Genomic DNA, 27,819 nt, shown 5'->3' on the forward strand with positions numbered 1-27,819 from the left:
TGGCTTCTCTTGTTGTGGAGCATGGGCTGGAGGACACTCAGGCTTCAGTAGTTGTGGCACATGGGGTTAGTTGCTCTGTACCATATGAGATCTTCCTGGATCAGGGATTGAACTGGTGTCCCCTGAATTGGCAGGCAGATTCTTTACCACTAAGCCACCAGCGAAGTCCTCTCTTTTTAAAAAAATTTTATTTATTTTTAATTGGAAAATAATTGACTTACAATATTGTTTTTTGCCTTATATCAACACGAATCAGCCATAGGTATACGTATGTGCCCGTCCTCTTGAACCTCCCTCCCACCTCCCACCCCATCCCACCCCTCTAGGTGGTCACAGAGCACCAGTTTGAGCTCCCTGCATCATACAGCAAATTCCCACTGACTATCTAATTTTACATATAGTATTGTATGTGTTTCCATGGTACTCTCTCATCTTACCCTCTCCTTCTCAACCCCTCTCTTCTTAGTTTTTATCTTTTCCTCAAAAAGTAAAAAACTGTTGCCTCTGTCTTAGCAGAGAACATAAGGACAGATACTCCGGCCTGCAGAGCCAGAGAACCTTGTCTCCAAGCCAGGATTCGGACGGTGGTACAAGAGCCCTTTTTAGGGAAATGAGATTTCTTTTTCTGTGATGGTCTGAGAGGTTAGGAATGTTTTTCACGCTTTAGGGCTCTTTGACTAATTTTGAATTTGTCATCCAGGAATTTATGCAAACCCTTCTCAGATGAAGGCAGGGAGCCTGGGACGGCTTCTTTTCTTTCTGCATCATCAGTGGGTCGGGTGATCCGCTGCTGTCTCGGTGGGATGCCTCTCCCTCGTGCGCTTCCCGTCAGTGCCTCCTGTGGTTGAGGGGCACAGCGGGCCCAGTCCCTGCACTCAGGTTGCTGTGGGTCCTCCACGGATTCGCTAACTGCTGCCTCTGGCTTGTCACCAGCGTTTCTACCTGTCACTTTGATCATGCTCTCTTACTCTCAAACTCCAGTTGAGGCTTCCTCTAACACTGAGAATTAAACCTAAGAACCTTCCTTCTGGGTTTAAAACCCTTCACTGGGACTGTCCTTGCCCCTTGCTACTCAAAGTGTGGTCCATGGGTGGGCAACCTGGCAGTATCTGCATCACCTGAGAGCCCAGTAGAACCCTCAACCTTGCCGCAGGTGAACTGCATCAAAGTCAGCACTTTTAACAAGATCCAGGTGAGTCACGTGTGTGTGAGAATGGAGAAATGCTTTCTGCGAAATCCTCCCTGCTACCATCATCATTCGTGGCCATCAAGTAGGTCTTAGAGCAACATTTCTCCGCCTGGCTCTGACCTGATGCTTGGCATATAGCAGAGCAGCACACTCCAATTTAATCTTCCCAGTGTCTCCATGTGGTATGTACTGTTGTTATTCCCACTTGCAAAAGGGGAAACTGAGGCCTTTGGGAGATGCTCATTCAGGTAGTGAGTGCTGGAGCAGCCTGGATTTAATCCAAGACACTCTGCCTCCAGAGTTCATGTGCCTAACTATCGGCTCTGCACCCTCCCCTTTTCTGGACTCTTCCCTCCAAGTCTATTAGCTCTGGACTCTCTTGCCTCTTTCTCATTGGTCTGTAAAACTTCTCTAAAGCAAAGCCATGTTGAAGGAAATGCTGCTGTCTGGTGTCTTCTAGAAAAGCTTTGAGTCCTAAAGTTATTTTTAAGGAAGATTGTGCTGTACTCTGTAGAGATTTGATCTCTCAGCCAAGAAGAAGGAGCTCTTTCTACTGCTTCCAATTTAATACAGGCCACGTGGAGCCTCAGATATTACCCTCCCTGTATGTGAACTTCTGGCTGTGTTGAGATAGAGTAGTATCTCAAACTTGACCTTTGGAAGAATCCTTACATTTACAACTCTAAATCAGAAAAAAAAAATGGAGATAATTCATATGACCTTCAATGACATTGCAGAGTTTATCAAGTCCTTTGAAGACCTTAAGGTCAGAATGTTTATAGCCTGTATACTCAAGGCCAGAGTTTCGTTACAGGAGGTTAGCTATATGAGGTCAGGAAGAGATTAAGGTCAGTGGTTTTCAAACTGATTATTGAACTGCTTTGAGGGAATATTCCAGAGAAAACTTGGAGGCTGTGGTGTGAGGTAGTGTCTGAGCTGAAAGAGAGGTTCTCTGGGCCCCACCTCACTTTCAACCAATTAGTTTCAATTTTACATCATTTTGTATAATACGTCCTGGGGTAACATTCTGTTTAATGGGCCCTTCCCTATTTAGGGTTTTCCTGGCGGCTCACACGGTAAGATCCCTGGGTCAGGAAGATCCCCTGGAAAAGGGAGTGGCCACCTATTCCAGTATTCTTGCCTGGAGAATTCCATGGACAGAATTCTCTTTTTATATTTTAAAAGCCAATTAAACTACTCCATCCTTTGCAGTTGAGGCTGTTGAGGTTCAAAAAAGCAAATTGACTTCCCCAAGGTCATGCACTGTTTTGGCCAAAAGCTATTTCTTGTATTCCTCCTTTGAAAGCTCAGACGCTGGGCCAGCTGCCAAGTCTGCTGGGCATTCACTTCTTTGCTCTCTGGGTCAGCCCTTCTTACAGTCAGTGGTGCTGACCTGGCCATTTTTCCTTTGCATTTAGGACTCCTCTGTGTGTGTTTGGAAAACCAAACACCATTCAGGTGTTTTAGGGGCAAAGCTAAGTCAAGAAGTCATATATTGGCAGCATTCTTTGTCTTCATCTTGGGGTGAAGCTGTATGGCTGTCTCACTGTCCTGACTTAGTTAGAACACAGAATATTCTGGTACCTGCAAAACAGAGCAGCTGTTCTCCCCTCCAAACATTAGTTTACCAAACCCCCCATTTTAGGAGAATGTGCATTTGAGGAATGTGTGACCAAAAGGGAAAGATGGCATTGAAAGACTGAGATCATGTATTTTTCCCTGCTCGTGCAAAAACTTTTTTTTCTTTCATTTTCAGGAAAATAAATCAATAGGTGAAACAGACAAATGAGAATTTCAGTGACAGTTTACAGTTAGTAATGATAGATATATGGGTAATTTCCATCATATCATCTGTTGTTTACTAGAAACTTCTTTAAGGCAGATGATTGGCATACTAAGAGATGTTTTATTTCTAAAAATAGCTCTTCACCCACCTGTATGTTCAGTGCTTGTCCTGATCTTTTGTTTAGAAAATTGGGTGCTAATCACTGCCTCCCTCCTGAGTCTGGGCCCCAGAAATGCAGCCCCACTGCCTGGGATGTAAGCCCTTTGTGTGTGGCCAGTTATGTGGAATGTAGATGTTTCATTCCGGGACTTGATTTTCTGTCAGTTTTTCTCTCTTCTCTCTGCCATTCACTTTACCTACTGTTTCTTTCTCTAACCCCAGTTTCTGCTCCCTCTAATTGTTCCCAGTGGAACCAACACATACTCTGGAACTAAAATTCTTCTTTACAGAGATATACTAAAGTGATACACACTGTGATCTCCTACAAGGGAAACTTAGATTCTTGTTCTGAAAAGACAAGTACTTAATTATTTATAGTATGTATAATTCCTAAGAATTTGGAGGCAAATATTGGCTCTCAAGATATTTAGTTACATATAGAGATGTTACCTAAAAACTCCTTTGGCTGCCCTATATACATGTTGGAGGCTTCCCTGATAGCTTAGTTGGTGAAGAATCCTGCACCAAAGGAGATCCCGATTTGATTCCTGGGTCAGGACGATCTGCTGGAGAAGGGATAGGCAACCCACTCCGGTATTCTGGCCTAGAGAATTCCATGGACTGTATAGTCCATGGGGTCACAAAGAGTTGGACACGACTGAGCGACTGTTACTTCACTTCATATACATGTTGATATTTTTAATTTCACTTTTGCTTTTTGTTTCTAAGATTTAGAGAGGATTCAGTTCTCCACCAAAAAAATAGTTCCTAAGAGATTGTACAAAGCATGCCTAAAGATATTAATTAGTTACATGTAACATTACTTTGCCAACAAATGTGTGTCTAGTCAAGGCTGTGGTTTTTCTAGTGGTCATGTATGGATGTGAGAGTTGGACTGTGAAGAAAGCTGAGCGCTGAAGAATAGATGCTTTTGAACTGTGGTGTTGGAGAAGACTCTTGAGAGTCCTTTGGACTGCAAGGAGATCAGCCCTGGGTGTTCTTTGGAGGGAATGATGCTAAGGCTGAAGCTCCAGTACTTTGGCCACCTCATGCGAAGAGTTGACTCATTGGAAAAGACTGATTGATGCTGGGAGGGATTGGGGGCAGGAGGAAAAGGGGACGACGGAGGATGAGATGGCTGGATGGCATCACTGACTTGATGGACATGAGTTTGAGTGAACTCCGGGAGTTGATGATGGACAGGGAGGCCTGGCGTGCTGCGATTCATGGGGTTGCAAAGAGTCGGACACGACTGAGCAACTGAACTGAACACTAAAGCAGTTTTCTGTCTTCTTTGGCAAATTTTTTCATTATTTACTAAGATTAAGGTATTGAACTTAGTCTCAGATAGGTCTCTAGGATAGGGTATGGTTGTTGCTGATTGTTTATGATGTCATGTAACTCTTAAGTGTTTATTATTTAAGTGTTAGTCACTCAGCCATTTCTGACTCTGTGACCCTATGGACTGCAGTCCTCTAGTCTCCTCTGTCTATGGAATTCCACAGACAAAAATACTGGAGTGGGTTGCGTGCCCATCTCCAGGGGATCTTCCGACCCAGGGATCGAACCCAGGTCTCCTGCATTGCGGGTGAATTCTTTACCATCTGAGCCACCAGGGAAGCCCTTGGGTACCGTGAAATGACATGAGGGAGGGGCTTGACCCTTGTCAAAGTTTGGCAAAAGTTTTTCCTCCTAAAGCTTCAAAGCAGGAGAGAGTCCCAAGTGTACCTGGCAGCTGGTGCATTAAAATAACTAATCTTCACATACAAAAGGTCTCTTCACAGGATTTGGCCAAAGGTCAAGCCTGTTGGATATATGTTTATAAAACAGAGTCTGTAGAGATTAGTCCTCACTTTAGATAATGAGTGACGGAAGGAGGAGGGAGGAGTTTGTCACTTAGTCCCTTGACCTCATTCTGCACGTCTAGCCATAGTTATCTTGCCAGAGAGGTAAAACTATACACTTCCGTATTTAATTCATTTTGTGCTTTATTGTCTTTGCTCTTGAGGATGGATCCATTTTCTCTCCTTTGAATTCACTTAGAAGTGAAGTTGCTCCCCAAAGAGAGATGAACTTCAGGCTTGCGTTGTATGCTCCTGACTAGTAACTTTGCTCCTGACTAATAGCTTTCTCACAGATAGTGCCATGTACCGCTGGGCTTTGAGTCTGAAGATTTGAACTTAACCGTGACTGGTTTACACGAATCTAGATATACCTCTGGAGCCAAGGACGGTGTCAACTCCTGCCTGAGACACTGGGCTCTGTAGGGGAGGTAGACGTGCTGGAATAAAATCAGGAACCTCAGAAAGAGGAGAAAGTGATGCATACTTGGTAGGTAGCCAACAGTGTCTAGCACAGTTAATATTCTGGCAATTTCCAAGGTCATTTTTTTTTAAGTATAAAAGCATTCTTGGCCTTTTTCAAGGCTTCAGATAAAATATTGGTCCTTTAAAAATTAATTTCCTCAAATTATAGATTTTGATGCCCACCCACCCCCACCAGATAAGAGCTCCTTGAAGCCAGGCCTCATGCCTGGCTCATCTGAATATTCTTGGCAGCCCAAGTTCTGAGTCATCATAGACAATGACTATTTGCAAAATAAATGCATATAACTTATTCTCTGAATTCCCCCAGGATTCAAGGACCTCAGACATTGTGTAAAAACAAACCAAAACTCCAGACCTACAAGACCCTTGACAGAGTCAGTCCTGTGGTAGGGCTGCCTTTTTTCCTCCTCATTTTCAGTACTGGTTTTTTACTTTGATTTTATTTTTATGAAGTTCACAGCTACCTTCATTAACATTAAAATTCTATTGTTTAGATTCATTTATTGGGGTGACTGTTTTTGTTTTTTTAAGTTCATTACAATTATACCATAATTTGAGGACATATACCATATTTTAAAATAGATTGTTTGTTTACTCCTGTTTTAATATCCTTAAGTTTTTTTTTCCTTCCCTCTTCTCCCTGCCTACTACCAGGATGATAGAAAATGGGAGTGCATTTTAGCAGGCCCAGGTGTTCTTGCTGTTTCTTAGGTTGTCACTGTAGTGGGTTGACTTTAACAAATCCCATTTAAAAGGTAAATTACAAACATTCATCAGCAAGTGATTTTTCTAAAGTCTTCATATTAGCTATCTCTTGTTGCCGCAACCAATTAGCACAAAAGCTGTGGCTTAAAAACAACACCCGTTTATTCTGTGGCTACAGAATGCATGGAAGGCAGAAGTCCAAATGGTTCTTACTTGGCTGAAATTAAGGCATCAGCAAAGGTGCCTTCCTTCAGGAGCCTCAAGCAGAGGGTCGGTCCTTTCCCTCACTTTTTCCAGTTTCTAGAGGCTGCCTGTATTCCTTGAATCGTGGCTCCTTCCTCCATCTTCAAAGTCAACAATGTAGCATCTTCAGATTCTAATTGGGTTTCTGACTTGACTCTTCTGCCTCCTGTTTTTTGTTTTTTTTTTTTAAAGATTTTGTGATTACCTTGAATCCATCCACATAATCCAGGGCGACCCCTTGACCTCGAGATCATTAATTACATCTGCAAACCTCTTTTTGTCAAATGAGGTAACATATTTGCAGGTTCTAAGGATTAGGACGTGGACATCTTTGGGGCCATTCCCCTGTCTACCATAAGCATGCATGCATGCTAAGTCGCTTCAGCTGTGTCCGACTTTGGTGATCCTAAGGACTGTAGCCTGCCAGGCTCCTCTGTCCAAGCAAGAACACTGGAGTGGGTTGCTGTGCCCTCCTCCAGGGGATCTTCCTGACACAGGGATCAAACCCAGGTCTCTCATGTCTCCCGCAATGGCACGCGGGTTCTTTACCACTAGCGCCACCTGGGAATCCACCGCAGCCATAGACCCACACAGTGTTCTCACAGAGCTCCACTCCCTCGAGTTTCTAGCTTTCTGTGTACTCAGGAGAAAGGCTTTGAGTTTGTGTGTGTCTTCCCCTGATATTTCTGTCTTGGGTGTTACTACTTTAATTTTATGAAGTGGTAAAGAATCCTCCTGCCAGTGTAGGAGTCATGGGTTCAATCCCTGGGTCAGGACGATGCCCTGGAGAAGGAAATGGCAACCCACTCCAGTATTCTTGCCTGGAAAATCCCATGGACAGAGGAGCCTGACGGGCTATATAGTTCATAAAGTCACAAAAGAGTCAGATGTGACTTAGTGACTAAACAGCAACAATATCAACAAAACATTATCTGTGTTTGTGTGCACACATCAGGGTGGATAGATAGCTGTTCAATAATAACATGATATTCGGACAATAGTGATAATGTATTGGGTTGATACAATGATAATGTAAAATTTGCTCAGTTTTTCCTATTACACCATATGGAAACCTGAACAAGCTTTTTGGCCAACCAGTGATTAATAATGGAAAAGGAGGCAGCAACTTGGCAATTGAAACTCCATGAGTTGTAGATAGAGGTGTTTTGTTGTTGTTCTCTTGTTAGTTTTTGTTTGGGCTGCAGCTTGAAGTGTGAGGGATCCTCGCTCCCCTATCAGGGATGGAACCTACACCTTCTGTAGTGGAAGCTCAGACTCTTAACTACTAGATTACCAGAGAGGTCCCCAGGCGGAGGTTTTTAAAACTCGTCTTTATGGTGACCTGTTCAGTGAACTCACAGAGCCTTCTAACTTTTGTCTTTTAGGCTTATGTACAGAAATATGTTGTGAAGAATTATTTCTACTATTACCTGTTCCGATTTTCAGCCGCTTTGGGACAAGAAGTGTTCTACATCACATTCCTTCCATTCACTCACTGGAATATAGATCCTTATTTGTCCAGAAGACTGACCATCATATGGGTTGTAAGTATTATTATTACTTATGGACCAGTATTGTTTCCGCAACAGCCATCTGCTTTGGTATTCGAGTTCTCTGCATATTTGCTCTTTTTTAAAACATCACTGAGAGCTGAATTTTTACCTGGTTTACTTTGGGAAAATGAAAGGAAAAACATTGTTAAAGCTATGGGTGAGTAAGACTAGGAGAGGAGAGATGATGTTCAGAGAAATGACCTTTCTGAGAATCCTTGCGGTGGTGGGGCACGTGTGCATGCTCAGTCATGACCAACACTTTGTGACCGCAGGGACTGCAGCCCAGAACCCAAGGCGGGGCATAACATGCCTCCTCTCACGAAGCCCCTTTTAGTAAAATTTGATCAAAAACTGAAAATAGGAGCTGTTGGCTAATAGCACTTGGAATTCCTAGGCGAGGAGAGACATGATGTGGTGTTAAGCGTGACTTAATTCCAAGTGGTTTTAAGTGTGACTACTCCATACCTATTAGACACAAAGGCATATAAGGCAGGGCAGCTTTAATTTGAGGGAGTTTCTAGTATTAGGGGGGCAGCTGGCCTATATACAGAAACTCGTTGACAATTCCAGGTAGAGAGGTGGAGCCCCTTCTGATGTTTTGTTTCAGACCCTATCATTGAACTTTGTTCAGGACTAAATTCTGTTTTTGTTTTTGTTTTTTAATTGAGGGACATAGTAGCAAGGTGTGCTGTGAGCATCCAGGCCCTGGGATCAGATTGGCCTGGGTTCAGGTGCAGCTCAGCCAGTGCACCTGTCTGTGTGCCCTTGTCCTGAGCCTGTAAAACAGTGTTAATAAAGTGCATCTCCCAGAATAATCCTGAAGACATTCACAGCATGGCCAACATGTGGGAGGGATCTACAGGTTGCTATAAGCATGTAATGCATAGTGATGAGTCCATGAAGGCGAAAGTCTTAAAGATCAATTCTTAGGTCAAAGATTGTTTAGCCAGGAGAGGGTGGCTTCAGGGACAAGGCTGCCAGCACAGCTGTTTCCTTAACTCAAGATTCCACCCTGAAAACTGAGCTTCAGAAGCGCTAGGCCATGTGTAAAGGCACTAGGGTTCTCAGGCGGCTCTGTTCTGAGAAGCTGTGGCTGCACGTCTGGGGCTTTATTTTCCTTATTTGTAGAAGAAGTGAGAGAGAGGTCTTGTTTGGAGCCATAAATGCAAATGTTACAACAGGTAGGGGGTAGAAATAAAACAGTGAAGTGATGGGTGGAGAGGGCTGGTGGGTGAGGAGGCATCTCGGGACACTGGGAGTGGCTGCCCCTCTCCACCACCTGTGCCCAAGAGAGGAAAAACAGGGTGGGATTGTCAGATCTCTTTTTTCTGTGAAGTCTTTAAATGAAGGCTTACAGTTGTTTAAAATATGGTTTTTATTTATTTATTTTTGGCTGCACTGGGTCTTCGTTGCTTTGTGCAGGCTTTCTCTAGTGGCGAGTGGGAGCTACTCTTCATTTCAGTGCTTGGGCTTCTTGTTGCGGTGGCTTCTCTTGTTGCTGAGTGTGGGCCCTAGGGTGCTAGGGCTTCAGTTGTTGCGGCTCTCAGGCTCAGTAGTTGTGGTGCATGGGCTTATCAGTTACTCCACGGCATGTGGGATCTTCCCTGATCAGGAATCAAACCTGTGTCCCCTGCCTTAGCCCACAGATTCTTATCCACTGGGCCACCAGGAAAGTCCTAGGCTTTCATTTTAAAAGCTTTATATGCCAACTGAACAAAAGCATCCTTGACATGCAGACTTCCAAGGCCTGGTTTGAAGTCTTGGGCCTAAAGGACAACTAAGGTCCCTCAGGCTTGTGGTCAGGATTATTTGGCCCCTAATTCTTCCTGATTATTTGCTCTTTTTCTCTCTCATTCTACAAGTCACTGTTTCCTTTCTCCGTCTCTGTCTCCCAGCCAGCCCTCTTCTGAAATCTAGCTTAGGTTTAGAAGTATGATCCAATGAGAACGTGCAAAAGCATAAGAATCTTGGAAGAGATGAACGTTAGTGCAGTTGTTCCCCTCCTTTCTGAAGTGCCTTCTGTTCCTGCAGAGCTGGTGATGTCCACTAGAGCAGCTGGGGGAGGAGAGGGAGCTGGGAGTACTCCTCAGGATGTGAATGTGCACCCAAGATCCATGGTACTTGCATTCCTTTTCTTGTCATTTATTTTCTGAGATTTTTGTGTAGTCGCTAAGATGTGTCTGACTCTACAACCCCATGGACTGTAGCCCGCCAGGCTCCTCTGTCCATGGGATTTCCCAGGCAAGAATACTGGAGAAGGGTTGCCATTTCCTTCTCCAGGAAATCTTCCCAACCCATGTCTCCTGCATTGGCAGGTGGATTCTTTACCATTGAGCCACCAGGGAAGCCCCTTTTTCTGAGATTTTTTTTTTTAATCCAACTTTTTTGGTAGTTGAGTGTGGTAAATGATGCAAAATATTTTTAATAACCCAGCAATATCTTATACTGTGTACAGTCAGTTTGAGGTCAGTTATCTTGACCACTGAGGGTAGAAAACTTTTCTTGAGGGATCAGGAAGATCTTTAGACCCTGTAGGAGGCAGTGGTTATGGGACTCTGATTGTCATCGTGGGTGGTGGTTTTTCATTTTGGAGTCCTGATTTCAGAGCACTCAAAGGATTTCCGACTTGAGGTAGAATTAAGAGTCTTGTCAGAGAATGGGCAAGTAAAGTCTTCACCTGAGAGAGGAAAGAGCAGCCTTTGAGTGTGCTATTTGTTGTGAGCTTTGGCAACCTGTTGTTGGCTTTTAGAGATGAGTGAATGGTCCAATCCACAAGGCACCCACGTAGAGGGTTATGTAATTTGTATCAGTGAGGCATTCTTGGCAGTTAATGGTGGAGAGACAGTGGTGGGTCCAAGGAGGGTTGGAGGGAAGGAAGGAAGGAAGGGCAAAGGGAAGTAGAGGTTTGGAGGGGACAGATGCTGAGAGGTGGGAAGGTGGTTGCTCTGTCCTCAGTTGTGGAGATAATAAAGGGGGAGGCTTGGTTTGGCTCCACTGTTGTGACTGGGTGGAGGGAAGGAAAATTCTTGATGGTGTTACAGGGACCCAGGAGGGGAGGTGGGGTGGACATGCATGCTAAGTGCTTAGTCCCTTCAGTCATGTCTGAGTCCATGTGACCCCATGGATGGTAGCCCACCAGGCTCCTCTGTCCATGGGATTCTCCAAGCAGGAATACTGAAGTGGGTTACTGTTCCCTTCTCCAAGGGACCTTTCCAACCCCGGGATCCAACCCACGTCTCTTACATCTCCTGCACTGGCAGGTGGATTCTTTACCACTAGGGCCACCTGGGATGGAGATGGGTGCGATTCTTCTGGGCAATCAGTTTCCTCCTGTGGCAGCCTGTCTCCTATAAGGGATATCACTAAATTAGTGGTTGCCTCTTTAAGGGGTGAGGATGAAGACATGTTTATTATATAAGGGACAGAATTTGAAGTCCCCTAACATTAAATATCTTATCTCAAACTCAAAATCCTTTGGAAGGTAGCTATGTTCAAGAGTGCCAGATCTCTTGACAAATTGCATATTAATTTGACAGTTGTCATTGGATGAAGTCTCAGCAGGTTTTATCGCTTTTAAAAATAATTTGTTATATTAGGAGTGACTCATATTGTCTGCAGCAACTTAACAGAATTTATGGTTACATGAACAGCTTTCTTATCACAGTTGTAATTGTTCCTCCTGTCTATTCCACCTCTGTTAATTGCATTTGTTGGCGTCCCCATGTTCTCTGGTGGCTCAGACGGTAAAAGCATCTGCCTGCAATGTGGGAGACCCGGCTTCGATTCCTGGGTCGGGAAGATCCCCTGGAGAAGAAATGGCAATCCAGCACTCTTGCCTGGAAAATCCCATGGACTGAGGAGCCTGATAGGCTACTGTCCATGGGGTCGCAAAGAGTCGGACATGACTGAGCGACTTCACTTCACTTCCATGTTCATTATCTTTTTTGATCTTCATAAAAATGGCAATGCAGCACTCTTGCCTGGAAAATCCCATGGACTGAGGAGCCTTATAGATCAGTAGAAGAAAATCCCTTAAAATTGAATTTCAATGCTTTTATGCAGGGTGTTCACATTAGTTTAGGCAGAGACCTCACCACTCTGTTGCCTTACCTTTTGTGACCTCCATGGCCTGTATGTGTGTGCACGCATGCTCAGTTGTGTTCTACTCTTTCCGACCCCATGGACTGTAGCCAGCCAGGCGCCTCTGTCCAGGGGATTTCCCAGGCAAGAACACTGGAGTGGGTTGCTATTTCCTTCTCCAGAGGATCTTTCTGACCCAGGGATCGAACCCACATCTCTTGCATTGGCAGGTTCTTTACCAACTGAGCCACCAGGGAAGTCCTTGACCCCTATAAAACATTTGAATTTGGGACTCCCATCTTCAGGCACCAAATCTTTCTGACCTGGAGTTTCCCTGGCCATGAAATAGTTTACTCGGGGGCAACCAGCCTTTAGAAAACCTGATTCTCGCTGCCCAAACTCCAGAAAGTTTTAAATTTGTCTTGGGAGTTTTCTTTTCCCTTTGTTTCCCATTTGTAAACATTTCTTTTACATAACATCAAAGGATATAGTCCTCACCATTCTGACCCATATGTGGTTATTTTTAAGTAATTGTCATCCTATCCAAACTGTTCTTAGAGTTTTTCTGATTGTTGAAGGTCTAGTTGAAGGCCCTGGTTGCTTCTGAGTTTCCAGGTAGGGGTAATCTCTCTTCTAATAATTCATGTTTGGTTTTTTTTTTTCCTTTTTTTGATTCCCTCAATCCACTTTTTTTTTTTTTTTTTTTTTTTAATTTTTGGCCATACTACACAGCATGCAGTATCTTAGCTCCTGACCAGGGATCAAACCCACACCCCCTGCAGTGGAGGTGAGAAATCTTAACTACTGGATGGCCAGGGAAGCCCTCCTCAATCCTTCTGAATTTATGGCTTTTGATGAACTCTTTGAATGAAATCAAGGAGTGTTGATGTTGGGGGACGGGGGCTGCTTCCACCTCTATCAGCAGCTCTGAGGTTTGGTCAGAGATTCCTGGCTTCCCAGGTGGCACTAGTGTTAAAGACTCCACCTGCCAGTGCAGGAGACAGGGTTTGATCCCAGTGTTGGGAAGATCCCTTGGAGGAGGGCATGGCAACCCATTCCAGTATTCTTGCCTGGAGAATCCCATGGACAGAGGAGCCTGGGGGTCTACAGTCCACAGGATCACAAGGAGTTGGACGTGACTGAAGCAACCTAGTATACATGCACACTCGGGGGTTCCTGGGCTTCCCAGGGGGTGCAGTGGTAAAGAATCCGCCTGCCAATGTAGGAGATGCAAGAGACACAGGTTCAATTCCTGGGTCGAGAAAATCCCCTGGAGGAGGAAATGACAACCAGTATTCTTTCCTGGGAAATTCCATGGACAGAGGAGCCAGGCAGGGTACAGTTCATGGGGTTGCAAAGAGTCAGACATGACTGTGCACACACATACACACAGAGGTTCCTGATCCTGAAATATCAATACCATGAAAGGAACACGAGGATGGTGTTTATAGGGTGGTGGTTTTGGTTTCCACTCAAAACTGGCTCCAGAAAGGGGAGATGTTGCCAGGTTATAAGGAGTTCCATAAGAACCAGAACCACACAGGGCCTGATGTCAGTGAACAGCTTGGTTTCTGCTACAATTAAGCAATGACTCCACGGATCTGCCTCTTTACCTCCTGATGCCAGCTGGTAACTTCCTGTCTTTTGGTTCAGAGTTTCAAGACAATATAACCTAGCTCACTGTGTAGCACAACTGCACCCATTGGCTAATGCACATACTGACTGTATTTGGTCCAAGCAGCTGTGTTGGGGGTGAGGATAGACAATTAACTGAGGCACAGAGCCATGGACCAGGCTAAAGTATCAGGAGACTTGGACTATAATCCTAGCAGTGAGACTTTGCTCAGGGCACTCACTGCTTGATTCTGGCCTGCAGCATCCCTAGCTTCAGAATGAAAGGACTCAGCTAGAGGACCTTGGGAGGTACATAACATGCTCGTGACTCTTCTTTATATGTTCACTATGTGACACTTAAGAGAGCCATCCATGGCTTGGAGTAAGAAAGCAAAGACTAAATGCTGGACAGAATTAAAAAAAAAACCTGTCATCTCTTTTGCAGACTGAATGCTAATATAGTTTTACATGGTTTGTCTTCTGCTCAATGATGATACATTAGAAATGCATATCAAATCCACTACTAACTATTTGTTAGATAGTTTGCTGTTTTGTGTTCAACACAATTAAAGAAATGCTTTAAAAGGAAATGCTGAGTTGCTCGGTGACTAGAGATTCCTTTTTTTTTCTTTTTTGGTACTCTCAAAATCCTGGCAATAAGGAAGTCATAACAGCAGAAGGTTTCATTTTGGCAGGTCCTTCTTTTCCTCCTCTTCCAAGTCAAGTTAACTTATGCTGAAGAGCTTGAGTTTAAAATGATGGGTTTCACATCTCTCACATTTTGATTACTGAAAGCTAAAGTGAAATGAAAGGCGCTCAGTTGTGTCCAACTCTTTTGAGACTCCAGGGACTATACAGTCCATGGACTTCTCCAGGCCAGAATACTGGAGTGGGTAGCCTTTCCCTTCTCCAGGGGATGGTCCCAACCCAGGGATCAAACCCACGTCTCCCACATTGCACGAGGATTCTTTACCAGCTGAACCACAAGGGAAGCCCTTATTGAAAGCTAGCTGGCTGATATCTATATTACAAAGCAGACCTAACATTTTACGTTTAAATTGTGCTGGTAACCTAGTGTCCAACTGCAGTAGAGTCTTGGGTATTATAAAGGGTTCCATAAATTGGTTAAGAGGCAGTTGTGTGATAAAATGTCAAAATGCAGTGGTGTCTCTTTGGATGTGGGCAGACTGCCATCTGGCTGTGTCACAGGGGAGTCTGAGACATGGTAAGAAAGGACGGCAAAACAGCCTCTCCCAGCCCTGATTCACAGCCCCCAGCCTGGGGTCAATTTTAGTGCCAAAAGATGACTTTTAATGTGATTATCTTCTAATCCTCTGTTTAAACCACTACCACCGTTCACTTCAAAAGGTTGCCCTGCCTGTTAAGTTGGTTCTTGCTTGAGATTAATGAGTCTTGAAAAGTATTCAACAAAGGCCAGATTGTAACTTGCAGTGAATGAAACGGAATTAGGCATCAGAGGTTCTGACCAGTCCCTCTGAAGTAGAATCTTGTAATTTAGCCTTGGTTAAATATTAAGTAAATGTCTCTAGAGGGTTTGTTATGCAAACTGTGTTGGTTCAGTTTTCGCAATGAGGAAATGTTTTGGTTTTAGTGTAGGTTTAAAAAAAGAAAAACTTGAAAACCCGGACTCAACAGATTCGGATCTAATTATCACTGTCATTACCTGAAAAATGATCTGTCCCCCTCCCCTTTTGATGATGACTGGAGAATGTGACCACATTCTTCCAGAACTCATCTGCCACCCAACCCCTGAAACAGGAGGGAAGGGGGGAGGGCACAACCTTTAAAAGAATGACATAGCCATTTTGTTGTGGATTTAGTAGCTTTTCTTGACTCTCTTGCTTCCCTGGAGTGTAGCCCTCCAGGCTCCTCTGGCAATGAGATTTCCCCGGTAAGAATACTGGTTGTTGTTCACTCGCTAGGTTGTGTTTGATTTTTTGTGACCCCATGGACTGCAGCATGCCCGGCTTCCCTGTCCTTTACCATGTCCCAGAGTTTGCTCAAACTCACACCCATTGTGTCGATGATGCCATCCAACCATCTCATCCTCTGTCATCCTCTTTTTCTCCTGCTTTCAATCTTTCCTAGCATCAGGGTCTTTTTCAATGAGTTGGCTCTTCGCATCAGGTGGCCAAAGTATTGGAGATTCAGCATCAGTCTTTCCAATGAATATTGAGGGTTGATTTCCTTTAGGTTTGACTGGTTTGATCTTGCAGTCCAAGGGACTCACAAAATAATCTTCTCCAACTCTGCAGTTCAAAAGCATCAATTCTTCAGCAGGACACTGGAGTGGGATGCCATTTCCTTCTGTAGGGGATCTTGCCAAGATAGGAATAGAACCTGTGTCTCCTGTGAGGCAGGCAGATTCTTTACCACTGAGCCACCTGGGAAGCCCTGACATGGCCATCAGATCAGATCAGTCGCTCAGTCGTGTCCGACTCTTTGCAACCCCATGAATTGCAGCATGCCAGGCCTCCCTGTCCATCACCAACTCCCAGAGTTCACTGAGACTCACATCCATCAAGTCAGTGATGCCATCCAGCCATCTCATCCTCTGTCATCCCCTTCTCCTCCTGCCCCCAGTCCCTCCCAGCATCAGAGTCTTTTCCAATGAGTCAGCTCTTCACATGAGGTGGCCAAAGTACTGGAGTTTCAGCTTTAGCATCATTCCTTCCAAAGAAATCCCAGGGCTGATCTGCTTCAGAATGGACTGGTTGGATCTCCTTGAAGTCCAAGGGACTCTCAAGAGTCTTCTCCAACACCACAGTTCAACAGCATCAATTCTTCGGTGCTCAGCCTTCTTCACAGTCCAACTCTCATATCCATACATGACCACAGGTAAAACCACAGCCTTGACTAGACGAACCTTTGTTGGCAAAGTAATGTCTCTGCTTTTGAATATGCTATCTAGGTTAGTCATAACTTTCCTTCCAAGGAGTAAGCGTCTTTTGATTTCATGGCTGCAGTCACCATCTGTAGTGATTTTGGAGCCCAGAAAAATAAAGTCTGATGCTGTTTCCCCATCTATTTCCCATGAAGTGGTGGGACCGGATGCCATGATCTTCATTTTCTGAATGTTGAGCTTTAAGCCAGCTTTTTCACTCTCCTCTTTCACTTTCATCAAGAGGCTCTTTAGTTCTTCTTCACTTTCTGCCGTAAGGGTGGTGTCATCTGCATATCTGAGGTTATTGATATTTCTCCTGGCAATCTTGATTCCAGCTTGTGTTTCTTCCAGTCCAGTGTTTCTCATGAGGTACTCTGCATATAAGTTAAATAAACAGGGTGAAAATTATACAGCCTTGACGTACTCCTTTTCCTATTTGGAACCAGTCTGTTGTTCCATGTCCAGTTCTAACTGTTGCTTCCTGACCTGCATACAAATTTCTCAAGAGGCAGATCAGGTGTTCTGCTATTCCCATCTCTTTTAGAATTTTCCACAGTTTATTGTGATGCACACAGTCAAAGGCTTTGGCATAGTCAATAAAGCAGAAATAGATGTTTTTCTGGAACTCTCTTGCTTTTTCCATGATCCAGCGGATGTTGGAAATTTGATCTCTGGTTCCTCTGCCTTTTCTAAAACCAGCTTGAACATCAGGAAGTTCACGGTTCACGTATTGCTGAAGCCTGGCTTGGAGAATTTTGAGCATTACTTTACTAGCATGTGAGATGAGTGCAATTGCGCGGTAGTTTGAGCATTCTTTGGCATTGCCTTTTTTTGGGATTGGAACAAAAACTGACCTTTTCCAGTCCTGTGGCCACTGCTGAGTTTTCCAAATTTGCTGGCATATTGAGTGCAGCACTTTCACAGCATCATCTTTCAGGATTTGAAAGAGCTCAACTGGAATTCCATCACCTCCACTAGCTTTGTTCATAGTGATGCTTTCTAAGGCCCACTTGACTTCACATTCCAGGATGTCTGGCTCTAGGTCAGTAATCACACCATTGTGATTATCTGGGTCGTGAAGATCTTTTTTGTACAGTTCTTCTGTGTATTCTTGCCATCTCTTCTTAATATCTTCTACTTCTGTTAGGTCCATACCATTTCTGTCCTTTATCGAGCTTATCTTTGCATGAAATGTTCCCTTGGTATCTCTGATTTTCTTGAAGAGATCTCTAGTCTTTCCCATTCTGTTGTTTTCCTCTATTTCTTTGCGCTGATCGCTGAAGAAGGCTTTCTTATCTCTTCTTGCTATTCTTTGGAACTCTGCATTCAGATGCTTATATCTTTCCTTTTCTCCTTTGCTTTTCGCTTCTCTTCTTTTCACAGCTATTTGTAAGGCCTCCCCAGACAGCCATTTTGCTTTTTTGCATTTCTTTTCCATGGGAATGGTCTTGATCCCTGTCTCCTGTACAATGTCATGAACCTCATTCCATAGTTCATCAGGTACTCTATCTATCAGATCTAGGCCCTTAAATCTATTTCTCACTTCCACTGTATAATCATAAGAGATTTGATTTAGGTCATACCTGAATGGTCTAGTGGTTTTCCCTACTTTCTTCAATTTCAGTCTGAATTTGGCAATAAGGAGTTCATGGTCTGAGCCACAGTCAGCTCCTGGTCTTGTTTTTGCTGACTGTATAGAGCTTCTCCATCTTTGGCTGCAAAGAATATAATCAGTCTGATTTCGTTGTTGACCATCTGGTGATGTCCATGTATAAAGTCTTCTCTTGTGTTGACATGGCCATAGGACATGACAAAAACTGGTTAGAGCCAACTAGGTACAAGATGGCAGGAACTTAGACCTCTAGTGGACCTTGAGCCTGATTATACTATCATTGTAATACATTAGAGTGTCGTGCTGCTGTCCGTGGGGTCACAAAGGGTCGGACAGGAGTAAGTGACTGACCAGCGAAATATATTAGCATCTAAACAACACATCCACCAGCACCAAGACATTTCTGAGGCTAACCATAGAAGACCAGAAAATGGGCAGTGGTCCAGTTCCTGGAAATCCCAGCCCCTTCCCTGAAACGGTTGGAATATTTCAACCATTAGCTCCTACTCATTATTCTATGAAATTACCTAGCCCACAAAAACTAACTGCCCTGTATTTCAGGGCCTCTCTTCCTCTAAGTTGGCCCACACTGTCTGTGGAGTGTGCTCTCTCTAAATAAATCCTCTTCTTTCCTATCACTTTCTCTCTCACGGTTGCCTTTCTGTGACCAGACATAAAAAACCTGAGCGTCATTAAGTCCTGAGACCAGAAGTATGATCTCAATTAAAGGACTGTGGGTTCAAGTCTTATCTGAATTTCAGTTTTCACCTCCACTGCTGTCTCTCTTTTCAACCTCCTAAGACTTGAAATGCTGGCTTTTGGATTGGGTTTGATTGAGCAGAATTGTAATCCTCCCATAAAGAGACTAGCACCCCTACTCTTCACCCCTAAGCACCACTTCTAAATGCTTCACTTTATCTCCTGGATGTGTGATTACTTTCCAGTTTAGCTAGGTATGAAATTGTTTGAAAAATCAGGAGCCTGGAGGGCAGGATATCTTTAAGGATGAACTTAGTTTATTTAGATCTGCTAAGACAACACAGAAAAAATTAAACATTTCATTTCAGAGTTTGGATATGCAGTTAGTTCTTCTCCCCTCCTTTTGGTTTTATCATAGCTTTAAGTGTCTTATCAAGAAAAATAGCCTTTGCCATGTTATATCCAGACCTTGAACCATGGAGCCTCCAGTAGGTCAGATCTCAGGAGGTCACCTTCTGAATTCAGCTGGCTTCTGGGACCAGGCCCAAAGCTGCCCTTCCCTATTTCCTGCAGGGGATCAGTCCCTAAGGGCCTTTACAAAGCACCCTTTAGTCTGGACCTGTCCCAGAGCCTCTCCCATTTATTTGTAAAACAAAATGGAAGAAAAATGAGCTAATCAGTAGGCCACAGGGGCCTTTCTTTCACAGGAAATTTTCAAGTAAAATCTTAACAATGCTCTCTCTATTTTTTTTAACTAATCAATCCTATTTGCAAAGCTGCCTTCTTGAATGGGTAGGATTCTCACAGCCACTGCTCGAGAGCTTCCTCTATTCACCAGTTACTTTACCCAGTTCACAGGTGAGAAAACTGAAACCCAAAGAGTAGTTAAGGGATTCACCCAAGAGAACACATCCAGTAAGTGGAATACATATGTCTGTCTCCCCATCCCATTCATTCCTTTCCACTGCAGCATCTTGCCTCAAATGGCTAAATTCTACTTCCCCCTCCCCACTCCATCCAGATATTCAGAAGTTGCTTGGCCTATTTGGTTGGAAGGCTCCATATATCATCCTGTTAGCAAGTGCCTTCCACATGCAGCAGATACACGGCCCAGGTTCCTCAGACGTTGGCCTCCCAGTTCTCTGTACAGTGATCCCTTGAGTGCCCCCCCTTTTTTTCAGACTTTGTGTCCCAGACTCTGTACTCTCCATAAGAGGCCGGGGCATTCCAGGGGCCTGGGAGGGGAGAAGGGCTTTGGGACCTTGGTTGGGGGCAGGGAATAGAGAAGGTCTGAGGAAGCAGCCTGTTGTCCCCTCAGGCTTGTGGAGCCAACACTCTACTTCCTGATTGTATTTTGCATGCAGCCAAGTGGAAAAGGAGGAATGAGGCTAAGACTGGCCTTTGTCCCACAAGGAGGTGGGGATTTGACTCCTCTTTGCCTCAGGAGCCTCTGGTGGAGGAGGGAGGAGCCCTCCACCCCTCAGCAACTCTCCCACAAGATTAGAAGTGTCTTGTAGGCCAAGAAGGGGAAGAAAAGGGTTTTTTTTAATCAGCTGAGTGCTCTTCCAGTTTACAACTGGAGAGGCCATACTGTATTTTGGCCTCCGGAATGTTCTGGAAGCTTGGGGTACTATACCAACCCAGTCTTGCTAAACATAATGGCAGTCACCTCTCATCTTCCCTCTCCTTTCTCCAGTGTGGCCCTGGGGCTTCCCCAGGTGTACCCTTCATAGCCGCTTCTCCTCAGTGCAGCCAACAGCCTTGACCTCTGTTCCTTTCCTCCCAGGCCCAGATGCCACCAGACGCCAGTCAGGCTCTGTGCCAGTGGCCTCAGTGGGGCTCGTTGGCCAGGAGGCATTGTGTCTGCTTGTGGGGGAGTTGGGCCTCAGCTAAATGAGGGTTAATCTGGGAAACTGAGGCTTCCTGGCAAGACTCTGACCCAGGGCGCCCTCTCTGGTCCCTTGTAGCCTGCGGTGGGTCCTGGCCGCCACCCGAGGCCTAGCCCCAGTGCTCTCCCTGTTGGGTTGAGTCCAATTCCTGTGTCCTTATTGTGTCCTCTGTGAGGCGGAGTGAATGTGTCATTTTCAAGGTGCCACAGCCTAACTGTTTATGAATAAATAGCAGTGTAGAATTCATGAACGTAAACTGCCCGTGGCTATGTGCAGAGCCTCTGTGCCAGCCTTCGAGACGATGACAGCTCTCTCTGAGCTGAAGCCAGCTAACTGTGTCCTGTCTGGGTGCTGAACACAGGGCCGTTGACCCCATAAATGTTGGAGAGTGAGGTATCATAGGTGGCTCAGTGGTAAAGAATCTGCTTGACAATCTCACTGGACATTCGGGTTAAATCCCTGGGTTGGGAAGATCTCCTGGACTAGGAAATGGCAGCCATGGACAGAGGAGCCTGGTGGGCTGCAGTGCATGGGGTCTCAAAGAGTCAGAAACGACTGAGCGACTTCACTTTCACGCATTGGAGAAGGAAATGGCAACCCACTCCAGTGTTCTTGCCTGGAGAATCCCAGGGATGGAGGAGCCTGGTGGGCTGCCATCTATGGGGTCGCACAGAGTCGGACATGCTTGACACGACTTAGCAGCAGCAGCAGCTCTTTGCATCAGGTAGCAAAGTATTGGAGCTTTAGCATCAGTCCTTGCAATGAATATTCAGGATTGATTTCTTCTAGGATTGACTGGTCTGATCTCCTTGTTATCCAAGGGACACTCAAGAGTCTTCTCCAGCCCCACAGTTGGAAAGCATCATTCCTTTGGTGCTCAGTCTCTTTTCTAGTCCAAAAGTGGGAACACTTAACATGGAAGGCCTGACAAGCTGACATAGCCAGTAGGGAGCAGACTCAGGATTTGAACTCATGAATATCTTATTCCAGAATCCTGGCTATAAACCACTGCTCTCACTAACCTTCTCCCTTAATTGTGTTAAATATAGTCCAGCTTTTCTGTTTATTAAACATGCTCAATTAATTTGATTTTTTCATTTTAAAAGTATGAACCATACTAATAAAAAATTGAGTAAAGAAGAAAAAGTTTCCTAGATCCTCATTTATTGATTTAAGGGTGAATCCCCCTTTCCTTCTATTTTGTCTGCCTGCTTGTCTGTCTTTATGCACTGTTTGATCACAGGATACAGTTGATCTGCTATTTTGTGGTAAATAGTTTGATTTTACACTAACTATGTCTTGGGGTTCATGGTGCATACCTAAAAAAAAAAAAAAAAATTAGATGGGATAACTCACTAAGCTTTTAACCTAAAAGAAATCATTCAATCTTAATTCCTTTAAGAATTAGAAAATTTGGATTCTAATCCAAATGAGAATTGCTCCACCTCTATTTTACTAACCATCAGTTCAGTTCAGTCGCTCAGTCGTGTCCGACTCTTTGCGACCCCATGAATCACAGCACGCCAGGCCTCCCTGTCCATCACCAACTCCTGGAGTTCACTCAAACTCAACGTCCATTGAGTCAGTGATGCCATCCAGCCATCTCATCCTCTGCCGTCCCCTCCTCCTCCTGCCCCCAGTCCCTCCCAGCATCAGAGTCTTTTCCAATGAATCAACTCTTCTCATGAGGTGGCCAAAGTACTGGAGTTTCAGCCTTAGCATCATTCCTTCCAAAGAAATCCCAAGGCTGATCTCCTTCAGAATGGACTGGTTGGATCTCCTTGCAGTCCAAGGGACTCGAAAGAGTCTTCTCCAACACCACAGTTCAAAAGCATCACTTCTTTGGCGCTCAGCTTTCTTCACAGTCCAACTCTCACATCCATACATGACCACTGGAAAAACCATAGCCTTGACTAGACAGACCTTTGTTGGCAGAGTAATGCCTCTGCTTTTGAATATGCTGTCTAGGTTGGTCATAACTTTTCTTCCAAGAAGTAAGCGTCTTTTAATTTCATGGCTGCAATTACCATCTGCAGTGATTTTGGAGCCCAGAAAAATAAAGTCTGACACTGTTTCCACTGTTTCCCCATCTATTTCCCATGAAGTGATGGGACCAGATGCCATGATCTTCATTTTCTGAATGTTGAGCTTTAAGCCAACTTTTTCACTCTCCACTTTCATTTTCATCGAGAGGCTTTTGAGTTCCTCTTCACTTTCTGCCATAAGGGTGGTGTCATCTGCATATCTGAGGTTATTGATATTTCTTCCGGCAATCTTGATTCCATCCCAGCGTACATTTTAGTAAAATAGAGGGAGATATTTTGGTTGTAGTCAAGGCCAAGCTAGAATGGGCTCATAACTACTGACTGTTCCAGATGGGCAAGTAATTAGTCCAGAGTTTGTTAATAATTAGCCTAGTGATGTTTTATTTCTGGGTTCAGTTTGACCACCTCTGAAATTTGGAGTTGAACAAAATGACCACAGAGGTCCTTCTCATTTTGAAAGCGTCACAGTTATAAAAATAATACTGGTGATGTGTGTTTTAGTTATGAATTCTGTTTTTTTAAATCATATGTTCTGGCTTCAACAATGCATCTGGCCCTATACAGTTTCCCCCAGGTGACTGCCACACGTGCCTTGACTGGGTTTGCTCCTAGGGTCCCTCTAAGGAACAATAGTTAACGATTCTCTGAAAAAAGTTCTGAGCCCCTTTGTTGGACCCACTGGATCTGAGTCCCCAGGAATCACTTGGCCCTGAAAGTGCAAACCAAGTGATAGTGGGCTTTGCTGAAGGTTTAGTGATCTTAGTCCAGGCACAAACAGTGGCAAACATGAAGCACACAGTCTCGCTCTGAGCGTGTGTGTGTGTGTGTGTGTGTGTGTGTGAACACATAACAATCCATTGTTTGCATTGCATACGCTCTGATTTAACTAGAAAAAGATGTTATGTTTTTGTTCCTCTGAAAATTAAATTTCTTCTGGCATTCACAGGCACTGAAATCAGAAGGGAAAAAAAGTTTCGTTAAATTTGAAAGTGTTTTTGAAATACGTAGCATATCGACTCTAGGGAATGGGAAACAATATTCTGAAGGTTTTTCCAAAAACATGAACTTGGAAATTAGCAACTGAGAAGCAGTAAGCTGACTTCCTTTTAACCTACCACTGATCAACAAAGGCCAAATGAGCGAAATAAAAGAACTGATTTCTTTATTAGGCCATAACAGAAGGTTCAGTCAAAGGAGAAAATGAAACTGGATTGAACACTAAGGCTAGGATGCATGGCACACCTGTGTGCGGGCTGCCCTGCCCCCACTGGAGCCCCTCACAGCCCAGCCACACCCCCAACCAGGACTTCTTAAACCTGGGCTATTTGAGATAAAGGTTGAGCAAGTTTCTTCATTTGTCTACATAACTGGGGAAAATATTTAGAAAGAATGGATACAGCGGGATGGATTGAACAGCCCCACTTTTCTTTAGCCAACGCAGACCACAACGGTGTCGTTTCTTGAGAATTCATTAAAAAAAAAAAAAAAAAAGGAAGGGGGCTCATTCACTGGGGTAAGCATTCCACACAAGCTGAGTGTTCTTTGAGGCTTTTGCCCTTTGGGGACCGGATTCAGAAATTTAAACCTGAATTTGTACTGTAGGAAAGCTTCTCAAGTGTATAAGTCTGGGTTTTATGCTTTAAAAAAAAAGTCTACTAATCTACAAAGAATGCTAGACTTTTTTCCCCTACAGGGCAATCAAAAGGGTGTGTCTTTAACACAAAAAGGATTAAAATCACTATAACTCTGTCAAGAGCCTGAGTTTCAGAAAACCAGGTGCTTGTCTTTATTTAAAACATCTCAGCTGCCTAAAGTGATGTTTTAAGGCTGTGTTAAGCTGTTATCTAGCTCTCTTATGGATGCTAATTTTGTGTAACTTTATATGTATTCATGAGGTATATGTTTTAAGGAAAATTTATAAAAGAGGCATAAAACCACCTAGAGCCTTTTCGGTGTGTTACCATTAAGATAAAGATATAAAAAGCTATGTATAGGATCAGCCCTGGTTTAGAAATTGTTTGGTAAGTAGAACAGTTTTTCTGAAGGAAATTCTCCTAGAAAACCCAAAGTGAAGGGACACCCAAATCAAACCTGGGCATGCGTGCTTAGTCACTTCAGTTGTGTCCGACTCTTTTCGACCCCATGGACTACAGGTCAACAGGCTCCTCTGTCCATGGGATTCTCCAGGCAAGAATACTGGAGTGGGTTGCCATTTCCTTCTCCAGGGGATCTTCCCAACCCAGAGATCAAACCCATGTCTCTTTACATCTCCTGCATTAGCAGGCCGGAGAAGGCAATGGCACCCCATTCTAGTACTCTTGCCTGAAGAATCCCATGGACAGAGGAGCCTGGTAGGCTGCAGTCCATGGGGTCGCTAAGAGTCGGACATGACTGAAGCGACTTAGCAGCAGCATTAGCAGACAGGTTCTTTAGCACCACCTGGAAACCCCAAAACCAAACCCAGACAAGGTTAAATACTCTTTTGTGGTCACCTGGACAACTTTCATCCTTTGCGGGCTGGAATTCTGATACCTGTATTTAAACACTGAACGCTGATCCAAGCAAGAAGACAAGCATAGTAACCTCTTGAAGGTGTCTCTTATATCATCTTATGAATCCTGTATTTTTATAGATTTAAACTCAAATTTTGTAGTTTTCTCTTTGATGGTCTTGTAGCCATGAGCCTACTTCATTAATTCCCACCAGTAATGTATTATCTCATCCCTAAACTGTGTAGGTGAGGCTGAAAGCTCTGACTCTGCAGTGGTGCTGAATGCACTCTTGGGGACAGCTTTTTGGGTGAAGTAGAAGAACTGTCTTGCCAGCCAGAGCTCCTGCCCCCCAAAACTGTGTCCTAACCCCGGGAGGATTTGGTGAGGCATCTTATACCAATGGTTTGAGGGTGGGATTGCTGATAAGAATTAGGGTGTGTGCAGGGTCTTTAATCTGGTTTTAGGTAGTCTAATGAGTTTCTGAGGTTGCTTTAATCTGGCCTCAAGTGGTCTCTTGAAGAGCTTTTCTGGTTTCCTTAACATAGAATGAAGAATGCTAATATCTTCATTTGTTGGCATTTTTAGTTTTGTAGGCTCAAATATATTGTTACGTGTATCCCTTTAGGAGGAACCAGGACCCTGCCCCTGGTTTCACTGTATGATTATACAGTGGAAGTGAGAAATAGATTTAAGGGACAAGATCTGATAGACAGAGTGCCTGATAAACTATGGACAGAGGTTTGTGACATTGTACAGGAGACAGGGAACAAGACCATCCCCAAGAAAAAGAAATGCAAAAAAGCAAAATGGCTGTCTGAGGAGGTGTTACAAATAGCTGTGAAAAGAAGAAAAGTGAAAGCAAAGGAGAATAGGAAAGAGAGACCCATTTGAATGCAGAGTTCCAAAGAAAAGCAAGGAGAGATAAGAAAGCCTTCCTCAGTGATCAGTGCAAAGAAATAGAGGAAAATAATAGAATGGGAAAGACTAGAGATCTCTTCAAGAAAATTAGAGATACCAAGGGAACATTTCATGCAAAGATGGGCTCGATAAAGGACAGAAATGGTATGGACCTAACAGAAGCAGAAGATATTAAGAAGAGGTGGCAAGAATACACAGAAGAACTGTACAAAAAAGATCTTCATGACCCAGATAATCACGATGGTGTGATCACTCACCTAGAGCCAGACAGCCTGGAATGTGAAGTCAAGTGGGCCTTAGAAAGCATCACTACGAACAAAGCTAGTGGATATGATGGAATTCCAGTTGAGCTATTTCAAATCCTAAAAGATGATGCTGTAAAAGTGCTGCACTCAATATGCCAAGCAAATTTGGAAAACTCAGCAGTGGCCACGGACTGGAAAAAGTCAGTTTTCATTCCAATTCCAAAGAAAGGCAATGCCAAAGAATGCTCAAACTACTGCACAATTGCACTCATCTCACACAGTAGCAAAGTAATGTTCAAAATTCTCCAAGCCAGGCTTCAGCAATACATGAACCATGAACTTCCAGATGTTCAAGCTGGTTTTAGAAAAGGCAGAGGAACCAGAGATCAAATTGCCAACATCTGCTGGATCATTGAAAAAGCAATGGGATTCCAGAAAAACATCTATTTTTGCTTTATTGACTATGCCAGAGCCTTTGACTGTGTAGATCACAATAAACTGTGGAAAATTTTGAAAGAGATGGGAATACCAGACCACTTGACCTGCCTCTTGAGAAACCTGTATGCAGGTCAGGAAGCAACAGTTAGAACTGGACATGGAACCAACAGACTTGTTCCAAATAGGAAAAGGAGTACGTCAAGGCTGTATATTGTCACCCTGCTTATTTAACTTACATGCAGAGTACATCATGAGAAACGCTGGGCCGGAAGAAGCACAAGCTAGAATCAAGATTGCCAGGAGAAATATCAATAACCTCAGATAGGCAGATGATACCACCCTTATGGCAGAAAGTGAAGAAGAACTAAAGAGCCTCTTGATGAAAGAGGAGAGTGAAAAAGTTGGCTTAAAGCTCAACATTCAGAAAGCTAAGATCATGGCATCCGGTCCCATCACTTCATGGCAAATAGATGGGGAAACAGTGGCTGACTTTATTTTTGGAGGGTCCAAAATCACTGTAGATGGTGATTGCAGCCATGAAATTAAAAGACGCTTACTCCTTGGAAGGAAAGTTATGACCAGACTAGACAGCATATTAAAAAGCAAAGACATTACTTTGTCAGCAAAGGTCTGTCTAGTCAAAGCTGTGGTTTTTCCATTAGTCATGTATGGATGTGAGAGTTGGACTGTAAAGAAAGCTGAGCGCCAAAGAAGTGATGCTTTTGAACTGTGGTGTTGGAGAAGACTCTTTCGAGTCCCTTGGACTGCAAGGAGATCCAACCAGTCCATTCTAAAGAAGATCAGTCCTGGGTGTGCATTGGAAGGACTGATGCTGAAGCTGAAACTCCAGTACTTTGGCCACCTGATGCAAAGAGCTGACTCATTAGCAAAGACTGTGATACTGGAAAAGATTGAGGGCA

The 27,819-nt window shown here is 44.0% G+C and overlaps 1 protein-coding gene across 5 annotated transcripts in view; it reads left to right on the forward strand.

Annotated features, from left to right (window-relative positions):
• The window catches only part of SGPP2 (sphingosine-1-phosphate phosphatase 2), a 144,308-nt gene that overhangs the window by 46,704 nt on the left and 69,785 nt on the right, over positions 1 to 27,819 (forward strand). For 2 of the 5 annotated variants that reach the window (XM_025278342.3, XM_006079640.4), the window contains exon 2: positions 7,795 to 7,953. In XM_025278342.3, the coding sequence (XP_025134127.2) occupies positions 7,795 to 7,953 (159 nt within the window). The other 3 variants (XM_044937884.2, XM_044937883.2, XM_044937885.2) reach the window with 3 other exon arrangements.

This window comes from Bubalus bubalis, chromosome 2 (genome assembly GCF_019923935.1).
Source record: "Bubalus bubalis isolate 160015118507 breed Murrah chromosome 2, NDDB_SH_1, whole genome shotgun sequence".
In the NCBI taxonomy this organism is placed as follows: domain Eukaryota; kingdom Metazoa; phylum Chordata; class Mammalia; order Artiodactyla; family Bovidae; genus Bubalus; species Bubalus bubalis.